General features: G+C 57.7%; 6 protein-coding genes across 6 annotated transcripts; 2 read left to right on the top strand and 4 right to left on the bottom strand.

Annotated features, from left to right (window-relative positions):
• Positions 1-702: 702 nt before the first annotated feature.
• QBC33DRAFT_536619 (uncharacterized protein) lies at positions 703-1431 on the bottom strand (the record flags this gene model as incomplete). The annotated part of the gene is made up of 1 exon (XM_060427723.1): positions 703-1431. A coding segment is annotated over one exon (537 nt), but the record flags the coding sequence as incomplete, so codon positions are not given.
• Positions 1432-1813: 382 nt separating this feature from the next.
• On the bottom strand, positions 1814-2498 carry QBC33DRAFT_536620 (uncharacterized protein; the record flags this gene model as incomplete). Its single annotated transcript, XM_060427724.1, has 2 exons — positions 2359-2498; positions 1814-2293 (listed from the first exon to the last, which is right to left on the bottom strand). Coding segments are annotated over exons 1-2 (450 nt in total), but the record flags the coding sequence as incomplete, so codon positions are not given.
• A 2246-nt stretch (positions 2499-4744) lies between these two features.
• QBC33DRAFT_536625 (uncharacterized protein) lies at positions 4745-6481 on the top strand. The gene has a single exon (XM_060427725.1). It carries the CDS (start codon positions 5227-5229, stop codon positions 6310-6312), a length of 1086 nt encoding a protein of 361 aa, XP_060284454.1. The 5' UTR covers positions 4745-5226; the 3' UTR covers positions 6313-6481.
• A 446-nt stretch (positions 6482-6927) lies between these two features.
• Positions 6928-12249, top strand: QBC33DRAFT_585249 (uncharacterized protein; the record flags this gene model as incomplete). The annotated part of the gene is made up of 4 exons (XM_060431429.1): positions 6928-6972; positions 7126-7428; positions 7518-11552; positions 11633-12249. Coding segments are annotated over 4 exons (4557 nt in total), but the record flags the coding sequence as incomplete, so codon positions are not given.
• A 1-nt stretch (position 12250) lies between these two features.
• Positions 12251-14827, bottom strand: QBC33DRAFT_585261 (uncharacterized protein). The gene has a single exon (XM_060431430.1). It carries the CDS (start codon positions 14375-14377, stop codon positions 12527-12529), a length of 1851 nt encoding a protein of 616 aa, XP_060284456.1. The 5' UTR covers positions 14378-14827; the 3' UTR covers positions 12251-12526.
• A 206-nt stretch (positions 14828-15033) lies between these two features.
• QBC33DRAFT_50082 (uncharacterized protein) lies at positions 15034-18383 on the bottom strand. Its single transcript, XM_060425685.1, has 3 exons — positions 18127-18383; positions 16461-18066; positions 15034-16391 (listed from the first exon to the last, which is right to left on the bottom strand). The coding sequence occupies exons 1-3, from the start codon at positions 18285-18287 to the stop codon at positions 15339-15341; spliced, it is 2820 nt and encodes a 939-aa protein (XP_060284457.1). The 5' UTR covers positions 18288-18383; the 3' UTR covers positions 15034-15338.
• Positions 18384-18883: the final 500 nt, after the last annotated feature.

Raw genomic sequence — 18883 nt, forward strand, 5'->3', positions numbered from 1 at the left:
GATCCCAGCACTACTCCGCCATACACCAATATTCGGGTCATATTCGACTGGAATGGGGCGAATAATCAGATTCCGAGACAGAAGCCCGATTTCTAGCGACGTCAAATCTAAGTCACATGTCTCAACCCCATCGGAATGGACGTTGGCCGGGTCTCTCCCTACGACGAAAACCTTAGAACCCACTTCGCGGCCAGGTGGGTCAGAAGCTAGAAGTTTGAGTTGTCCTGCAAGGGGTAAGGTCGATCATGGGGCAGGAAATTAAGCTTTCCATCCCAACGAGACGGGTTTGTAGTTGTGATGGGGTTGCATTCCAGGTACAGAAGACGTGGCAGTGAGGTGGGCATGTGACAACGGCACACACCGCTCGGTTGGTGCAAAAGCTATTGGGGCCGAAAGCGGCAGGAGTGCGATAAACTGACAGCTCAGCTCAGCTCAACTTTGCATCATCCTGCCCTTGCTTGAACGAAAAGGGGAATGGTCCCACAACAAGAGGTACCTTCCGTTGTGACACGCCGCTCCAACGCCGAAAAGTATAATAGTTTAAATGTGGCGGCCCGAAGGAATGGAGATGGACCCTGATCTGAGACATGACCAACCTGCCGGTGCCGCTAAAACGACCGAGTATTTTGACGACCACCGAAATTCTGACAACACAGCAAAGGCAATCAACACAATGCACAACGACGGACACCATGATAGCATGCAGATGTTGAACACCATACAATATTGGTGTCATGACAGGCCCATTAGATGGTTCTATATAATTAAAGTATACTATGTACAGGAATGCGATTATCATATCCACTTTCCCAAATTTCCCAAAAAGTGCCCCATCGTTGTTTGTTCATGAGACACGTAAAGTGACGCGAGGCCTTCGGCCAAGCACACAAAAGACTAGATGGAAAGAACCGAAAAAAGGAACGCGACCCCCATTGCTCGGTCCTTAAAGGAAGGCAGCGGCAACCATGGCGACGGCACCGGCCATCCCGAAGGAACCGGCGACACGGCCAGCAGCGGCGGTGACGGGCAGCTCGCCGGAGGCGGTCTCAGTCGGGGACGGGGGGGCGCTGGGAGCGTAGCTGGTGACGATGGTCTGCGGGGGCGGGCTGGCGGGGTAGGTCTCAACCGGAGGCGGGCTGGCAGGGTAGGTCTCGACTGGGGGCGGGTTGGCAGGGTAGGTCTCGCCGGGACCAGCAGGGTAGGTCTCGCCGGGACCAGCAGGGTAGGTCTCGCCGGGACCAGCAGGGTAGGTCTCGCCGGGGCCGGCAGGGTAGGTCTCGCCGGGGCCGGCAGGGTAGGTCTCGCCGGGGCCGGCAGGGTAGGTCTCGCCCGGGCCGGCAGGGTAGGTCTCGCCGGGACCGGCAGGGTAGGTCTCGCCCGGACCGGCAGGGTAGGTCTCGACAGGGCAGACGGTGGTGGAGATGGCGTAGGTCTTGGTGGTTGTGTAGGTAGAGTTGGCAGGGCAGTTGGTCACTGTCGGTGCGCACGAGGTGATGGTGAGGCATGTCGTGGTGTAGATGGTCGACGTGGTGTACTCAGTGGTACCAGTGGGGTAACCGGTCTGAGTTTCGGTAGGGTAACCAGTCTCGGTCTCGGTAGGGTAACCGGTCTGAGTCTCGGTAGGGTAGCCGGTCTGAGTTTCAGTCCCAGTAGGGTAGCCGGTCTGAGTCTCAGTCCCGGTAGGGTAACCGGTCTCCGTCTCAGTCCCGGTAGGGTAACCGGTCTCCGTCTCAGTCCCGGTAGGGTAACCGGTCTCCGTCTCGGTCCCGGTAGGGTAACCAGTCTCAGTCTCAGTCCCGGTAGGGTAACCAGTCACAGTCTCGGTTCCCGTGGGGTAACCAGTCTCAGTCTCCGTGGGGTAACCAGTCTCAGTCTCGGTCTCGGGGGGGCAACCACTCTCGGTCTCAGTAGGATAACCAGTCTCCGTCTCGGTCCCGGTAGGGTAACCGGTTTCAGTCTCAGTCCCGGTAGGGTAACCAGTTTCCGTCTCAGTCCCGGTAGGGTAACCAGTTTCCGTCTCAGTCCCGGTAGGGTAACCGGTCTCCGTCTCGGTAGGGTAACCGGTCTGAGTCTCAGTGGGATAGCCGGTGGTGGTGCCGGGCGTGTAGGTGGCAGTGTAGGTGATGCAAGAGCAAGCAGAGCTCACGCGGTTGACATCTTGCTCACAGTTCTCGAAGTTGGTGGGGATGGCCTCGGGTGCGGTGGTGGTGCCAGCCAGGAACTGGGGGCAGAACTCTTGGGCCTCACCATAGAAGCGGTCATTGGTCATCTCCCGGTAGCAGTTGTCAGGGTCCTGTTTGGCTTTGTTAGTCGTCACGGTTCTTCGCAGATATCGGGACGGGATAGTCCGAGACTTACGCAGTCGGGATACTCCCAGGCACTGGCGAGGCCCAGGAGGAGGGCCCCCAGAGATAGAGGAGTGGTGCGCATCTTGATGAAAAGCGAGTGACTTGGTCTTAAGCGAGTGTAAGACAGGTGTAGCAAATCAAGGATTTATTACGGATGCAATATAAGAGAGAGACGGACATGAAGGTCTGAGAGAGCGGCAGGCCTTATAAGATAAAGAAAATGTGGTGTGCTGGTTGTCTGTGCGTGCTGGATCCCCCAATCCGTCGGCGGGGGGAGGCAAGAAAATACGAGGTTGCCAATTTCCCACAGTTGGCAGCCGAACTAGGCCAACATCTGGGCCTAACATGGATGACCATGACAAGGATGACAACCATCGGATGGGGTCACCAATCCATGAATCGCTGGATACGAAGTGAAGTGAGAAAAGGGGGAGCGGCCATTGGATGGTGGTGGCTAGTGCGGATGTGCGACAGGGGTAAGGACCAGGTGCCAGGACAACAACGCACCAATCCTGGTACTCGCATACAGCCAAAGAAAAACGAGAGGCGCAGAGTGCTGCAGAGAGGGGGCAGGGGATTTGAGATTTGGGGGATTTGGGGAAGCGCAACCGCAACGGCTGACCCGATTGCCCGATTGCTTAGTTGTCGACCAGAAATGGAAGCACCGACTTCGTACTTGCGCAGTTCACTTGCAGTCACAATCCAATGCCAACCAGTGCCAGTGCACTTGAAAGCGCCCTGCGAATACGGGCCAGGGGCAGAGAGGCAGGATGCACAACCCATTTCCCACTGTACTGCGCACTACCTACCTAGGTAGGTACCGATGCGATGACGAAGACGAAGGATCGTGTCCGGATTGAGTAGGTAAACAGGTAACTCGATGCCTCATTGCCTTCCACTCCGCCGGGACCCGGTTTGTTGTGTGGTTTAGTGGAATGATGAGAAAAGTCGTCCCTCCAAAAACAGGTTTCTCACTGTGACTCGAGGCAGCCCTGCAAGGTTACCCAGGTAGGTAGGTACCTTAGCCTAGACGCTCACGAGAAATTTCTTATTTCTGTAAGGCGGGCCCGCTGGACCCTCCAAAAAGTCTCCACTCAGCGCGTAAAAATAGAGCGGTTGACTCCTCCCGCTTGTGCTCGACTTCCATTTTTATTGGCTCGCCTGGATTTCCTCAGGGACCTGAGGCAGGGCGCGTGGAATGGAATTTAACGTTACGCCCTTGATATCCGTACATCGTCTGTCCTTTGTTCAGTTGGGTGCGCTGGAACTCCCAGCTGGTATTCCCACATTCGTATTTCGCACAAACCGGATAACTAGTTATGCACGGCCAGATGTGCTTGGACCCTTTGGGCGGAGAGGAACGTGAGAAGTTACTTACTTAGTACTCCGGCAGTAGAGTCCGACCTGACCGAGGCACTTGTTCATGTCGGCCTGACACCGGACCAGCTTGACAGGGTCACCCCCGACCCATTTCGACAATGGTCCAGGTCCACGGATTCTGCCAAGACACTCGAATCAGACGTGGCGTGATGTCATTCAATCAAAGAATTTACACGTACTGTGGGATATTTGGAGGTTCACCAAGATCGCCCGACATGGAAAAAGCAAGGTGCTCGTCCTGGTGCCCCATGGTTGGCGGCCAAGTTCTGGCAGGTCCCCGCTTGTTCGTCGTCGAGCTCCTCTTCGTGTCCACGCCATCCGCGTTGCCGAGAAACCGACCACTAGCAATGTCTTCGTTCCCAAGCGGGCTGCTGTACATATTGCCTGGGTAACCAGCCAGCCGGTGGTTCGTTCTCCATCGTGCTACCCAGTTTGCCCAGATGAGTGGAGAGTGTAGAGGAGCCGTGGGTTATTTACATCGTCATCACACCGCTTGGGGAGGAGGATCGGCGACTGGGCAACCATTTGAGGCGTGGGTCGGATGGGATATCGGGCAATCATTCGGGATGGAGACAGTGCTCCCAGAGCCTGGGCTCGACTGGTCTGCACGAACAAGAAACGGATTGTGATTGGGTGACATCATCGAGGAAGTCATTCAATCGTCCCATATGTCGCAGTGGATCTTCACAGATCATCGTTATCGTTCCTGTCCTTGCCCGCTGAAGGGGGAGAGACGATGGGATCGGATTAGGCAGATGAGCACGCGACGCAAAAGGACTGCCCTGCCCTGGTTATGTAATCTTGCTAAAAATACGATTAGAAAAGCACAGCCTCACCAGCCATCTCACCAGCCATCTCACCAGCCACAAGGCAGCCACCAGCCACAAGGAACTGCCAATGTTCAGCCCTTCTCCCTCCCTTCTCCAGGGATTGCAGCGTGCTGGCACCACCGCGTCGCAGGGGCGCTGACTGAGAGACTGTTATTTTTCCGACTTGTGGTTTATTTATCATCGGCAGAGCCAACTTTAAATTCAGCACTCCATTCTCAGAGGGTTCCCGATTTTAGATCGCAAAAGTGATATGCCCGAGTTGATACCTTTTCCCCCTGCTCCTGTGCAAGATTCCGGATTTCCATGGCAGTGTACAGATACACGGCAGGCATTGAGGCATGGAACGAACCGTGCCAACACTCAGCCTCAGCCTCGTTGCGATTCTATTTCCGCCTCCTCCACCCTCAGCTTGAACTCCCCTAGATGACCTCCCCCGTCTTGCCTGCTTTCCCCACATTCGTTGTAGTCTCTCGTTGAATCTAGTGATGATTAAACCTCCGAAAACTGATTGATTGACCGATTCACCAATTGACCGATTGACCGATTGAACGGACAGCGGGCAGCCCGAGCATTTGTGAATCCAACGTCCTAATTGCCACCTAGCACGGCCAACCGCCCAACCGCCCATTCATCCATCCATCCAACCCTCCAACCGACCAACTGGTGCGATGCGGAATCGACTAAAACACCCCTTACCGACATCCCTTCTCCTCGTCCTCCTCGTCCTCCTCGCCTCCCCCTCCCGCGCCGCCTTCCAGAACGACTTCTCGGGATACCCAGAGGCGTCGCAAGAATGCCTCTACGCGGCTGCGGACGCGTCGGGGTGCGACGGCGACACCGTGTCAGCCATGAACGCCTGCCTTTGCGGCAACCGCGGCGACTTCGTGGTGAACACGGCCACCTGCCTCGCAGGCTCGGACCCGTCCCACCTCGAGACCGTCTACGACACGATGGACAGCCACTGCTCCGACTCGGGGACGCCGCTGGACGTGTCGCGCGCACAGTTCCTCGCGGCCAAGAGCGGCAGCAGCAGTAGCATCAGCATCACCAGCACCGCGTCCGAGTCCGAGACCGCGACCCCAACTAGCGCGACGCGAACGGGGACTACGAGCGGTAGCTCCACAACACAGACGACGACTGGGACTGGCACGAATACGCCTACGCCGACACAATCGGGAGGTGGCAACGCTGACGGTGGTGACGGTGGCGGTGGCGGTGGGGACGATAAATCGGACGGAGGAGGGCTGTCGGGAACGGCCAAGGCGGGCATCATCGCCGGGGCGATAGTAGGGGGCTTGGCGCTCCTCGGCGTGCTGGCCTTCTTCTTCATCCTGCACCGGAGGCGCAGCCAGGCCGCGCGCGAGGAGTCGCACCCGATGTTGCCGGCGAACAAGTTCGGCGGGCGGACGGGAGGAGGCGGCGGCGGCGGAGACGGGGCGGGCAACACCAAGACCGGCGCCGACAAGTGGCGCACCAGTCAGGGATTCAGCTGGGAGTCGCCGTACGAGGCGCCGTGGACGGAACCACCGCCGGCTCAGACATGGGGCCACTCCCCCCTGGATCCGGCGGTGGGCTATTACGCGGCACCTGGGACGCAGGACGGGCACCAGGAGCAGGTATACGAGCTTGCCAGCGGCACGGATATTCGGGCGCCGGTGGAAATGGCCGCCCCGGCTGTCCACCCGCCGGGAAGTGAGCGGCCATACTCAGGGGCGGGCTGGGGGCAAGTTACTGGACAACCGAGGGGAACATGACAGGAATACATGGAGGAGGTGGCGTTTTTTTAGGTTTTGTCTGCTGTACCATCACATGGGATTGATCTGGAGACAATCGAATCTTGTATATAATAGAATTCATTGTCAGACAAACCTTATTCGACAGGCACAGGGGCGCCCTGGATAAAAGCAATAACAGGATTACATGATTCACAGAGTCGATACAGCGTGCATTCATTCACCCGTCCAAGTGAGCTTGCCTTGACAGTCAGCCGGAGCAAGACATGACAGGCACCAGCCATGAAATGCCATGCCCGGCTTGCTCGTGAATCGGGCCAAGTTCCTCGAGGTCGTGAACAGATAGCTTGCCTTCAAAGAGAAAAAGTCACAGCTGAAAAGTTTGAAAACTCTGCAACCTCCGCAACTTCTGGATCATCACCATCCAGCGCTGGGATGAGAGAGGCCCAAGTACCATTTTGACCCAGAAAAGTGCTCCAATCCCCCACTATTTACCCCATTAATCCCCAGCCAGGCTGACCCAGACCGCTAGATTTGCAGATACCAGAGACCAGGCACTCTGGGATTCCATTTGCCTGGACCGCGACCCATCTTGACGACTTCCTGGCAACGCACGAGATGGTCTCTCCGTCGGCTTGGAGCGATCTCTGGCCCTGCTACAGTTGCTGTACAGACGTTTGGGTGAGGCTTTCCCCCCCAGCCTCGCTACTTTCCCCCTCTCTGTGTTGCCCTCCAAATAATTCGAGTTACCCCTCCTCGGTGTGTGGCACACCGCTGCGAGAGTATCACCGTGGCTGGCCGCCTTGTCCAAAAGCTAATCGCGTCCCCTCATAGATCCCCTCCAGTGCCACCATTGGACCGCATTGCGCTGGCGTCGTCGCCCATATCCCCTTCTGGATCTCATTGGCCGTTTTTCTGCTGCGTTACACCCTCTTCCCGTTATGGCGCCGCCGCCCGGCCTGGCTCCGGGAGTTCGCCGCCGAGGGGGACTTCGGGCCGGCACTGAAGGCGCGGAGAACGTGGACTCGCACGCTGACATGGCTGACTGTCCTGTCCCTGGCGGGCCTGGCGATGGGGCTGTATTCTCAGCTTGGCCTCAGACAGAGTCCGGTTTCCTCGATCCTCATCGTCCCCTCGGTAAGTAGTGCTCACTGCTCATGCTCATCCCATTGCCCCCTCTGCGACGACAATTGAACCTGCAGACAGCTGATTGTCTTGGTTTCCAGTTCATTTCTTGCCTTATCCTGGCTATTGAGCGCCCTCGTACCACCCCAGGATCCCTTATCAGCATCCATGGGTCTCTCATCCTGGTCCAGCTTGTGCTCTCGATGGCCGTGCCGGGGCTGCTGAGAGGATGGGTCGGCGTTGTATGGCTGGCCGAAGCATCCGTGCCCCTTCTGTCTCTCGCCACGATTCTCAACATGCCCATGAGGGACCCCAGCCTTGGCTCGATTGGAATCAGCAAGCCCTTCACCGCTCCGACCTCGAGTCTCCGGAGCCCTGAGGACGCATTTACCCTGTGGCAGTGGCTGACCATCTCGTGGATGTCGCCCATGATTTCCCTCGGCAAGCTTCGACAGCTCAACGACGAAGACGTCTGGCTCCTCCCGCTCCAGTTCCAGCACACTCGACTCCACCTCCTGTTCCGAGAAGTCAAGGGCTCTGTCATCGGCCGGCTCGTCAAGGCCAATGGACCCGACCTGTTCATCACCGCCGGCCTTGGTGTCCTCGAGAGCATCCTCGCGCTGAGCAGCGTTGTCTTCCTCAAGTACCTGCTTGCCGCATTGGACAGCGGCGAGGGCCGGGGAACTAGAGTGGCTATCACATATGCAGTCTTGAGCCTGTTCAGTCGGTGGGCCCAGGCCCAGTCCGGCGTCCTCTCCATCTGGTTTAGCCGGCGGTGCTATGAGCGCTCCCGCGGCGAGATGATCACCATGATCTTCGAGAAGACACTGCGCCGGAAGGCCTTTACGATTCCCAGCGCCGACAATACGAATCTTGGCGGCGGCGAGGGAGACGACTTGGGCGAGATCGACGATTCGGTTTCCACCGCCAGAGCCAGCAGTCCGTCTTGGGTCCACAGACTTATCCGCCGATTCAAGTCTAAGCCAGTGCCTCTCGCACCGGACGAGACGCCCGCGTCCACCGGCAAGATCCTCAACCTGATGCGCAACGACGTCTACGAAGTCGCCCAGCGGTTCTGGGAGTTCTCACAGCTGATCACGAAGCCGCTGACCTTCGCCCTGTCCCTCGCGCTGCTCTGGGGCTTCCTCGGGCCGGCCTCCCTGCTGGGCATAGCGCTGCTCCTCGCGGGGCTCGTCATCAACTTCGGCATCGCCAAGGCCCTCCTACGCATCGAGCGTTCGCGCCGGGCCGCGACCGACACCAAGCTGAAACTAACCACCGAGTTCGTCGAGGCGATCCGCCACCTCCGTTGGTACGACTGGCAGGACTCGTGGCTGCGCCAGATCCTCGAGAGCCGGCGCGTGGAGCTGCATAAGATGGTCGTCGTCAACCTGCTCAACAAGGCCATAGCCACCGTGAATATTCTTTCGGCGTACATGTTCCCCGTCGCTGGCTTCTACGGCTACACCGTCATCACCGGCAAGCCCCTCACCGTCGACGTGGCCTTCCCGGCCCTGGAGCTGTTCAACCTGCTGCAGAACAGCATGCGCGAACTGCCCGACCTGCTGATGGTCTTGCTCAAGGCTCGAGTGGCTATGGGCCGCATCGAGGCGTTCATGGCCGAGCCCGATAAGGGAGGCGAGGCCGACGACCACGGCCACAGCGAGACAGTTGCTGCTCCGATGGCTGACGACCTCCTGGATATCGAATTTCGCAAGGCATCCTTCTCCTGGCCCGGCATGGACAGGGAGGTTCTCCGCCGCGTCTCGTTCTCGTGCCGTCCCGGGCTGACCGCCGTCTGCGGCGAAGTCGGCATCGGCAAGACGGCCCTTCTCCACGCGATCCTCGGCGAGCTCGACCAGCACGGCGGCGACAGGCGGGTCCCGGACGAGATGGTCGGCTACTGCGCCCAGACGCCGTGGCTGCAGAGCATGAGCATCCGCGAGAACATACTCTTCTCGGCCGTCTACGACGAGCAGCGGTACAGACAGGTGCTCGACGCATGCTGCCTCCTCCCGGACCTCGGAAACTTCAAGGCCGGTGACCTGTCCCTCATCGGCGAGAACGGCGTCGGCCTGTCCGGCGGCCAGAGGGCCCGCGTCGCGCTCGCGCGCGCCGTGTACAGCCGGTCGAGAATCCTGCTACTCGACGACCCCATCGCGGCGCTGGACCACCAAACCGCTGAGACGATCCTGAGGAAGCTGTTTGGCGGGAACGGCAACGGCAAGGGCGCGTCGCTCATGGCCGGGAGGCTCGTCGTCTTCGTCACGCACCGGGTTGACCTGATCCTCCGATACGCGGACCAGGTGCTGGACATCGTCGAGGGCGGCCGCGTGACGACCATTGATCGGCAAGAGATGAGCGAGAGCGAGGCGCTGTGCCACCTTGCGAAGACGGCCACGATTCAGCACGACGACGTTGCCGATGAGGAGGCCGCGCACCCGGAGAATACGGCCATACCCGACAAGTTCATCGAGGAGGAGTACCGGGCCGAAGGCGGGGTCGTTGCATCCGTCTACTGGCGTTACGTGAAGGCTGGAAGCCTGACTTGGTGGGCCATTACTGTCGCTTGCTTTGTCGGTTTCCGTGTCGTTAGAATCGCTTATTTCTGGTTCCTAAAGCAATGGGCCGAAGCCTACCACACGTCGCAGTCCCCGTCACTCTACGGCCAGTGGGTGGGTTCGCAACAACACGAGCCCTCGCTATGGCAGATTGGCCTGCAGGATCCCCAGAAGAAGTCCAGCTGGCTCGACATCAGCCTCGGGCTCCCCAACCCGGAGTCCAACGTCCGCCCGTGGCTGTTCTGGTTCTTCATTCTCGCGCTGGGCCAGGTCCTGGCCTTTACGCTGTCGGAGCTCACGCTGGTGGTGATCGTGTACAAGGCCGGCAAGCGCATCTTCACCGACGTCATGCGGCGGGTCAGCAACGCGACGTTCCGGTTCTACGACGTGACGCCCGTGGGCCGGCTAATGAACCGGGTGACGTCGGACATTGGCACCATGGATGGCCAGATCGCCAACCAGGTGATGCAGGTGGCGTGGTCCGGGGTCGGCTGGCTCTCGTCGGTGGTGGTTATCGCCGCGATGACGCCCGTCTTCCTCGTCCTCACACTCATCATGACCTCGCTGTTCGTCTACATCTTCATGCGCTTCCTCCCGACGTCGCAGTCGCTACGCCGGCTCGAGACGACGTCGCTGAGCCCGCTCATGTCCAACTTCGGCACCCTCCTCGAGGGGCTGACCACGGTGCGCGCCTTCCGGGCCCAGCCGAACTTCCAGGCCCGCGTCGTCAGCACGACGGACGACTTCCAGAAGATGGATCACTTCTTCTGGTCGCTGCAGGCGTGGCTCTCCTACCGCTTTGACACCCTCTCGGCCCTCTCCACCTTCGCCATGACCGTCACCGCCCTCCGCTCAGGGCTATCCTCGGGCTCGGTGGCCTTCGTGCTCGCCGCCGCCGGCAACTTCGTCCTCGCCACCCACCAGCTCTGCCGCAAGTACGGCGAGCTGCAGATGCAGTTCGTCTCGGTCGAGCGCGTCATCGAGCTCCTGGACCTCGAGCAGGAGCCGGCGGGCGACGTGACCCCGCCCGCGGGCTGGCCGACCTACGACGACGACGTCGTCTTCGACAACGTCACGCTGCGCTACGCCCGGGGCCTCGACCCGGCCCTCGTCGGCGCGTCCTTCCGCATCCCCGCCGGCTCGACCGTCGCCGTCACGGGCCGCACCGGCTCCGGGAAGAGCACCCTCGCGCTGGCCCTCGTGGGGGCCGTCCTCCCCGACACCGACGACGACGATGCAGAAGCCGGATCGGGCACAGGGTCGATCCGCATCGGCGGCGTGGACGTCGCCCGCGCCGACAAGCACGCCCTCCGCCGGTCCGTCAGCTTCGTCGCACAGGACCCGGTCCTGTTCCCCGGGACGGTGCGCGTCAACCTCGACCCCCTGCGCGAGCACTCCGACGCCGAGTGCGCGGCCGTGCTGGCGCGCGTGCTGGGCGGCGGCGGCGCGGCGGCAGACCTGGCGCTGGGGAGCCGCGTCGATGCCGGGGGGAGGAACCTCAGCCAGGGCCAGAGGCAGCTTGTTGGCCTGGGGAGGGCGGTGTTGCGGAGGAGCCCGGTGGTGATTCTGGATGAGGTGATTTCTTTTTTTCTCATGCTTTCTCGCCTTCTTTTCCCGCTTGGATACAACATGCTGACCACTCTTTGCTTCGCCAGGCTACCGCTTCGATCGACGCCAAGACGGCGTTCCACATCCAGGAAGTCCTGCGGGAGGAGCTGAGGCAGAGCACCGTCATCACCATTGCGCATCGCGTCGAGGCAGTTAGGGACGCCGACTATCGCATCGTCTTGGACAAGGGCCGTGTAGTTGAGGCTGGGCCGGTTGAATAGAGAAACAAGGGCTGGGTGTAGATAGAAAACTGGGCGAGGAAGGGGTGTGATAGACTCATTTGCTTGGAAGCCCTGCTGCCTGGAGTTGGAGTTCATCGAACCAAAAAATAAAGGAGCAAGTGATTATGCGAATGGAAGACTAGTATCGCTCTGGGACTATCGTCTATTTGGATTCATGTGGTGACTCGTGAAGGTGCTCTTCAACCCGGTCCGGCTATTATTATTGCACAAACTGCCGTCAAGCCAGATACCCAAACAAGGCACCTAAACAGGGCAGCCAAACAGGGCAAAGTCCATTGCCATCCCTTGATGGCAATGACGCTGTCGCTATTACCGTCGCTGGTAGCAATCGCCAGCCAGGAGTAATCATCAGTGCATCTGGCCGATACACCGGAAAGGGGGCTGGAAATTGAGGAAAACAAGGGCCTGGGGCGGAGTATTCTGGGGCATGATTCTATATTGCAGTCTTATTTTCTCTTAAGGAGCCGGCTTGTCAGGTCTAAAATGTCCATTAATTATTCTGTTCTTCCCTCTTTCCTTTTCCCCCTTCCTTTCTCTTTTCTTCTCTTCTGCTTTCTTTTCTTCTGCTAATCCCCCCACTAGACACAACAGCACGCACAATCTTGAACCACAGCCGGAGCTGGGAGACACCTCGTCATCGATGTCGTCGGTGAGCCAGCCGTTGCCATGCAGCCGTGATGGACACTGTCGAAGGAGAGACTACTGGCGCCCCGCATCCGCACCGACGTCCATCGTGAACCACTGGCGGAGCTGGGCCTCGCACCTGTCCATCCCTTCGATGAGCGCGGACACGCACCGGAATCCCTCCTCGTCCGGGGGCTCGACACCCATCGGCGTCGACCCGCAGAGCATCCACTCCAGGGAGGGGAGCGCGGCGGCGAAATTCTCCGCCCAGTTCAGCATGCAGCTGCGGTGGTCGACGTAGTAGAAGACATACTCGTACGGCCAGGCGTCATCGTCATCGTCGTCGTTATCAACGAGCCTATCGTCGATATCCTCCTCCGCCCAGTCCTCGACGTCGTTGGGCCCGACCCCCCTCCCCCACCGCGTACCCCTCCAGACATTGTAGGCGACGCTGTCGCCGTAGTCATCGCCGCATATGGCGAGCGTGTGCAGCTTCGTGAGCCCCGAGAGCAGCGCGCACATGGCCCGGTAGTCGACCATCCACCACGCCGGATCCCGGCACTCCCGTCCCCCGGCGAACAGGCGCAGCTGCCTGAGCGTGTCCAGCTTCCCGATCAACGCCAGGGACTGCTCCGGCACGTAGACGGGGCGTATTGGGGTCCACAGTGTCCACCTCGGCGGCGGCGTTATCCCCCGTGGTAGGACCTCGCTGCCCCACCAGTTGGAGCAGATGTCGACGGCGCTGATGGGATTGTCGAGGTCTGCTTCGGCCGTCCACCATTCTAGGGAGAGCGAGATGAGGTTCGGGAGCCCCGCCTCGACCAGCCGCGGGATCACCACGCCGTCCATGACCGCGCCGGCCATCCCCTGCAGGCACAGGAACTCCAGGCTGCTACTGTGTCTGGCCACGAAGTCGAGGGCGAGCTCGGCGTCATCCTCGGTCGTCAGGAGGGGCATGGACAAGGTTTCGAGGTCGCGCATGGTGTCGCACCCGGCGAGGAGCCTGTATATTACCGTGTGGTCGGGGCACAAGGGCAATGTGAGGTGCCTGAGGCGCGCGCCGAGGAAGGAATGCATCAGGGTCGGTCCGACTATCAACCCCTCGAGCATCAGCCACCGCAACCGAGGGAAGTGGATGGGCCCATGGCTGAAGTCCAGCCCATTCGCTTGTACCCAGAGGTACATGGGCCGATCAGGGATATCGATGAATTGTGGTGACGATTTTGGCCCGCGCCACTCCAGGGACTCGAGGCTGGCCGCGCACCCTTTGAGCAGCATCTCGAAGAAGGGGCTCGTGAGTGAGGATGGGAAGTGGTTCGTGTCCAGGGAGAGCTTGAGGGATCGCAGGTGTGGCATGTCCGGTATGGTGAAAAGCCAGTTGTGGTTGGCGAAGATGTTGGTGATGTGGAGGTGTTGGATGGCGGTGTTAGCAATGGCATGGGTGAGATAGCGGCTGGTTGACAACTGGCCATGCCAGGTTATGGAGGTGAGGTGAGGAAGGTGCGACCAAAGGAGAGCTAAAATATTCTCAAGACCCTGGTCTAAAAAACCGTCCACGTAGACGTAGGGAGATAATATCATGCCGAACTGGATACTCCGGACGCAGTGTCTTATCTGGGGTGTCCCATCATCATCGCTGAAGCTCTCCTGAGCCAGGTGTACCACCAGGCCGTAGTTGTATTCTCTATGGTCGAACACGACGTTGGCAAACTGGCGCGAGCGGGCAAGCTGCTGGCAGTCACTGTTCGTGAGGGCGAGCGAAGCAAGGCTGGGTTTGTCGTCGGAGAGGAATTCCGCTATATCAGTGAGAAGGGGTTTGGGGAGCCGAAAGAGAGCACTATCCGACGCGCAGGGCCGGCCGCCCATCAGCTTTTCGAACTGCACCGGTTTGAGCCAGGGCTTCTCTCCTATACCGAAGTGATCCATCGTTCTTCAAGTTTGGAAGAAATAATTTTGACAGCATTCGATATTAGCAAGTGTAGTTGGAAAGCAGGTAGGTCGTGGGGAAACAGGCTCGTTGTCAAGGTGAGGGAGCAGAAAGACCGGCTTTAGTACCTATCTCTGACAAAGTATGGTATCGTACGTGGTTTTGAATCAGGCGGATAGTTTCACTACCTATATATGCCTCTGGTCCCGATCCTAGAAGGTTATCGTCCAAGAAGGTTATCATCCAAGAAGGTTATCATCCACGAAGGTTGTCGTCCACGAAGGTTAGGATCTGAATACAAAAAGGTTCGAATAATTACAACAAGCTTCTGTCCATTCAATACAGCTTAGCGCCCCACCATCAATCCGAAGTCTCAGGACGGGTCATGTGGAACAGGGCACCACCTCGTGGTAATTCTTCCTTGTCGGTTCCCAAAAGGACACCGGGCCCGTTCATGGGATCGGTGCTTAGGCTGTAGCTAACACCGGCGATGAACTACGGGGACTAGGAAGCTAATATGGCCGAACTCAGACGACAAGGCCCAGGCACTTGAGAAATTGGAAGAATCCGACTTCTCTGCTGGTCGGGCTGTCTTCCCAAGAATCGACATGGGATGGTGTTTTCGAGGAGCTGGACAGAGTCGAGGTACACTCGGTTCCGGTTTGGGTTGGGTTGGTTGACCCCTTCAAGTGGCAAACGATGAAGCTGTGGCAAGTATCTCGTCGGCTGTTTCTCCGAGGTGTGGCACCATGAGGTTAGAAACCATAATGCCTCACTGTTCCTCGGGAGGCATCCCCCCAAGAGAAGTGGCTGTAGAGCCGGTAGAGTTGGTTAAGGTTCTCAAATTACTCTTTACCCGGAGCCGAAGCAGTCTATTAACTATTTAAACCTTGGAGCTTTCAACTAATTAGACTCTTGCATGGTGTGATGACTGAAGCATATTGAGGAAGCACACACACCTCATCCAAGCCTCAGCCCCTCGTCTTCGGCTAGTTGATCCTGCGTGAACCCCCCATGGAGCTTGTTGAGATACTTGTCGAACAGCCCGGATACCTCAATGACGTCCTTCAGGTGAGCGTACGTCAAAGTTTGCTCTTTCCACTTCGAGTATTGCCTTGCCGTGGTGATTGCATTCCTGATCTGCCTGCCGTTCATCTCTTCTCTCTTTAGATCATCCAAGTGATCGCGAAGGTCGGCAATATCCACAGAATCGTCCTCGAACTTCTCCAGTCTGTCCAGGAAGTTCTCCCAGATACGCAAACGCTGGTACGGGCCCAGGGTAGGATAATGCAGGGCCAGTTGGATCCTGGATTTGAAGGCCTCGTCAAAGATGCCGACTCGGTTACTTGTTAGTATAAGTATTCCTTCGTAGTATTCGAGTACTCGGAGGAATACAGAAACGAGGGCGTTCCGCTGGAGGTCCTCAAGGCTGCGTTGCTCGAGAAAAACATCCGCCTCATCTAGCAACACAACGCAACCCCAGAGTTTGCCCAAGTGTAGAACAGACTCGAGATATGTCTCGACGTCTTCGGCCTTCGTGCCCACGTCACCGCAGGTAACTCGGTACAGAGGCTTCTCCGCGATTTCGGCGACACTTTCTGCTGTCAGGGTTTTCCCAGTCCCTGGGCTACCGTGAAGCAGGAGGATGAGCCCATTGCCCTTTCCTTCGATCAGGTCGGTGCCTTGCTCGGCCTCCAGTTGGTTACTGACGAGCGCCCTGATGAGGTCCTTAGCCTTGTGGTCCATAACCACCTTGGAGAATGCCTCCTTGTTCCATTTGACATCAGTAACCCTTTCGGCAACAAGGTCATACCATTTCTTCCTCCGCAAGTTGAAGCCCTTGATTGTGGCTGGCAACAGGAGCTCAAATTGGTCGTCCGGCGGCTCGCCTCTGGCCATCGCCTCGGGACCAAGCTCGTCGGCTAGACCATTCCTCGACCTTGTTCCGTCATGGAGATTGTCTTTGTGAAGGCTTCGATAAGTCTGGAGATCAACCACGTAGCGTTCGTCCACCTGCCGACTAAATGTTAGGAGAAAATCCTTGGCCACAATGTTAAGAGGAAGGAAAGGGCGGAAACAAACAAGATTTTCATCACTGTCCTCGTCACTCTCTCGATATGAAACAAAGGCCCGATTCCGGCATTTCCAGAAAACCTGACCTCGCCGTCGAAGCTTCGCCACAACTTCGGCGGGAGCGTGCTGAATGGGAAACACATTGAGCTCATCGATGGCGATAACTTCGCCAGCATCGTCCTTGGTCTTGGAAGCAGACTTGTCCTTGACATCGGACCCATTCCGCATAGAACTCTCCCCGATTTGTGTGGAGAATAACAGATTCCCATCCCGGCGCTGGAAATGTCCATCAAAGTCCCATTGCCAGGCACTGACCTCCCAATCCTGCATCATCACCTTATCAGTGGCCATGAGTTTCGAACTTTCTTTCGAGCCGTAGAGAGGGATTGCTGCACCCTTTCTGGCCATCTCCGCCTTTCTGCGCGACGTTGCGTAGATGCGGATAGGCGATGCCCATGATTTGGCAATCCAACCCAGGTGTTGATCGTTGGACTTCTGAATGATAACGTCGCCAGGCTTGAATAGGTACTTGACGTAATTTGATGTGATTTTCCCTTGAGATATGAGGGCGTCTGCGGCTGCGTAGTCATCGCCGTACCTTTCCATCACATAGTTCCAGAAGAGCATCATCTGCTCCTTTGCTGACGAATCCAGACCTCCCAAGACCGCATCCGGCTCTTGGCGGCGATGATAAATGAACAAATACGGGGCTCGGAGCTCAGATGTTTGCTGGAACTCTTGGTGCAGGTCTCCATAGTCCTCTCGTGACTCCAGCAGCGCGTTTATGGCATGCACAAGATCGTCGGTGATTGGTTGAATGGATTCGTTGATGGTGATATCGGGAATGTCCTCCGTCTCACCTGAGCGGGTAATCTGGCGATGGTTTTGCGCCGAGATCTCGGGTACGACGTACGTCCGATACACGAAGAAGGATATGTCCTTGTTCTTTTCCAGGAACAAGTCGAAATTCTGCAAGGGGATTTGACACCTCAGCGTGCCGGTCTTTCCTTGCCCTCCAACCCATTGAGGAGGGTCAAAGAAAGACGGCGACAGCACCGTTCGTCGTTTCAAGTCGCTGCCTTGCCTTGATTTATCATCGACGCACTTGTTTTCCAAGATCCGGTAAAGAACTTGGTGTCTGTAGGAAAGCTGGTGTTTTGACTCTGAAGCACCCATCTGCCGGGCTCGGTCTTCCAAGCGCTGTATGAAGCTTTGCAGCTCCGTTACGTCCATATTGAGAACATCAGCGCCCATTTCTCCAAGCACGGATAGACCGGCCGTGAGTGGTCGTTTCCGCGAGGACGACTGTCCGTTAGATAAATCTGAAGGCCCACCAGGGGGCATTATTGTCGTGGCAGCTGTCATGTTAATGGCCGCGACCTCCGTCTCCAGGAGGCTTTCGAACCGCTTTTGACTCTCTATCCTCCTCTCCCCCCACGCGGCCTTTCTAGCCGACTCCTCCATATTCCTCTGGATCATTCTATATTGTACGAGAGAGAGCGACTGGTTCGCTTTACGATCTCGCAAAGCAAGGAGCTGCCTTTCTTCAACCTTCGTGATGTCGCTCAGATCATCTGAAATTGTAATCGCGTCGATGAAATGTGGTACGAGGGTACTATACAGATATATGTTAGCCTCTCTTCTATCTCGAGTTTTATGATGTTATTAGACCCACCCCGGGAGTTTCGATACAGGCCGAGAGATTTCGGCTTGATGTTTTGTAGCGGGAATCGGGACCTGGGGTGCACGGGGAGCACCACTGGGTTGGATCGGTGTTGCCTCCCTCGTCTTCGGTGGAAGATGGACTCCCCCGATCTTCTCTTGATAATATACCATCCCCTTCGCCCGATGTACTAGGGTTGCCTCCTTCGCTTAGCAGATCCTCCTCTTGGTTCAATATATCCTCTCCTTCGTTCTCTATTCCAGTTGTGCTTGAGCAAGAGTCTTTGTTGTCAATGGGATGTCTGTCGTCAACGCTGTCGCTGTCCCGACCCTGATCAGAGCCGGTGTTCAGGCTTGCGTGGCTGACTATCGATCTAGCGTAGACGGAATGCCGATCGGAAAGGAAATCTTCGTCGCGGGGATGATCATGGGCGGAGGCTGTAGAGGGGCTATCGTCTCTTCAGAATCTGCGCATGTTGACTTAGCCTCGCGGAGCGGGAATCGCAAGTACAATCCCAGCCAGGAAAGCTGCAAATTGATTGTCCGGTTCCTACTCATTACGTACCTATTTTAGGGGAAAGCCACCGGCAATCATATTTTCGGAAATGTTCCATGGGCCGGTCATCTGGTAGAGTAGACTCGGACTTCCTCCGTTGGAGGTGTTTCGAGAATTCACACCGCTGCTCAGACTCGCCTGCCAAAGAGCCTCGAGGGCTAAACTCCGGATATTAAATGGCTGCCTGCCCCTCCCTCCTTTACGAGGCTGTAAC

The sequence above is a fragment of the Phialemonium atrogriseum genome (assembly GCF_030411735.1).
Source record: "Phialemonium atrogriseum strain 8032-3 unplaced genomic scaffold QBC33scaffold_10, whole genome shotgun sequence".
NCBI lineage: Eukaryota > Fungi > Ascomycota > Sordariomycetes > Cephalothecales > Cephalothecaceae > Phialemonium > Phialemonium atrogriseum.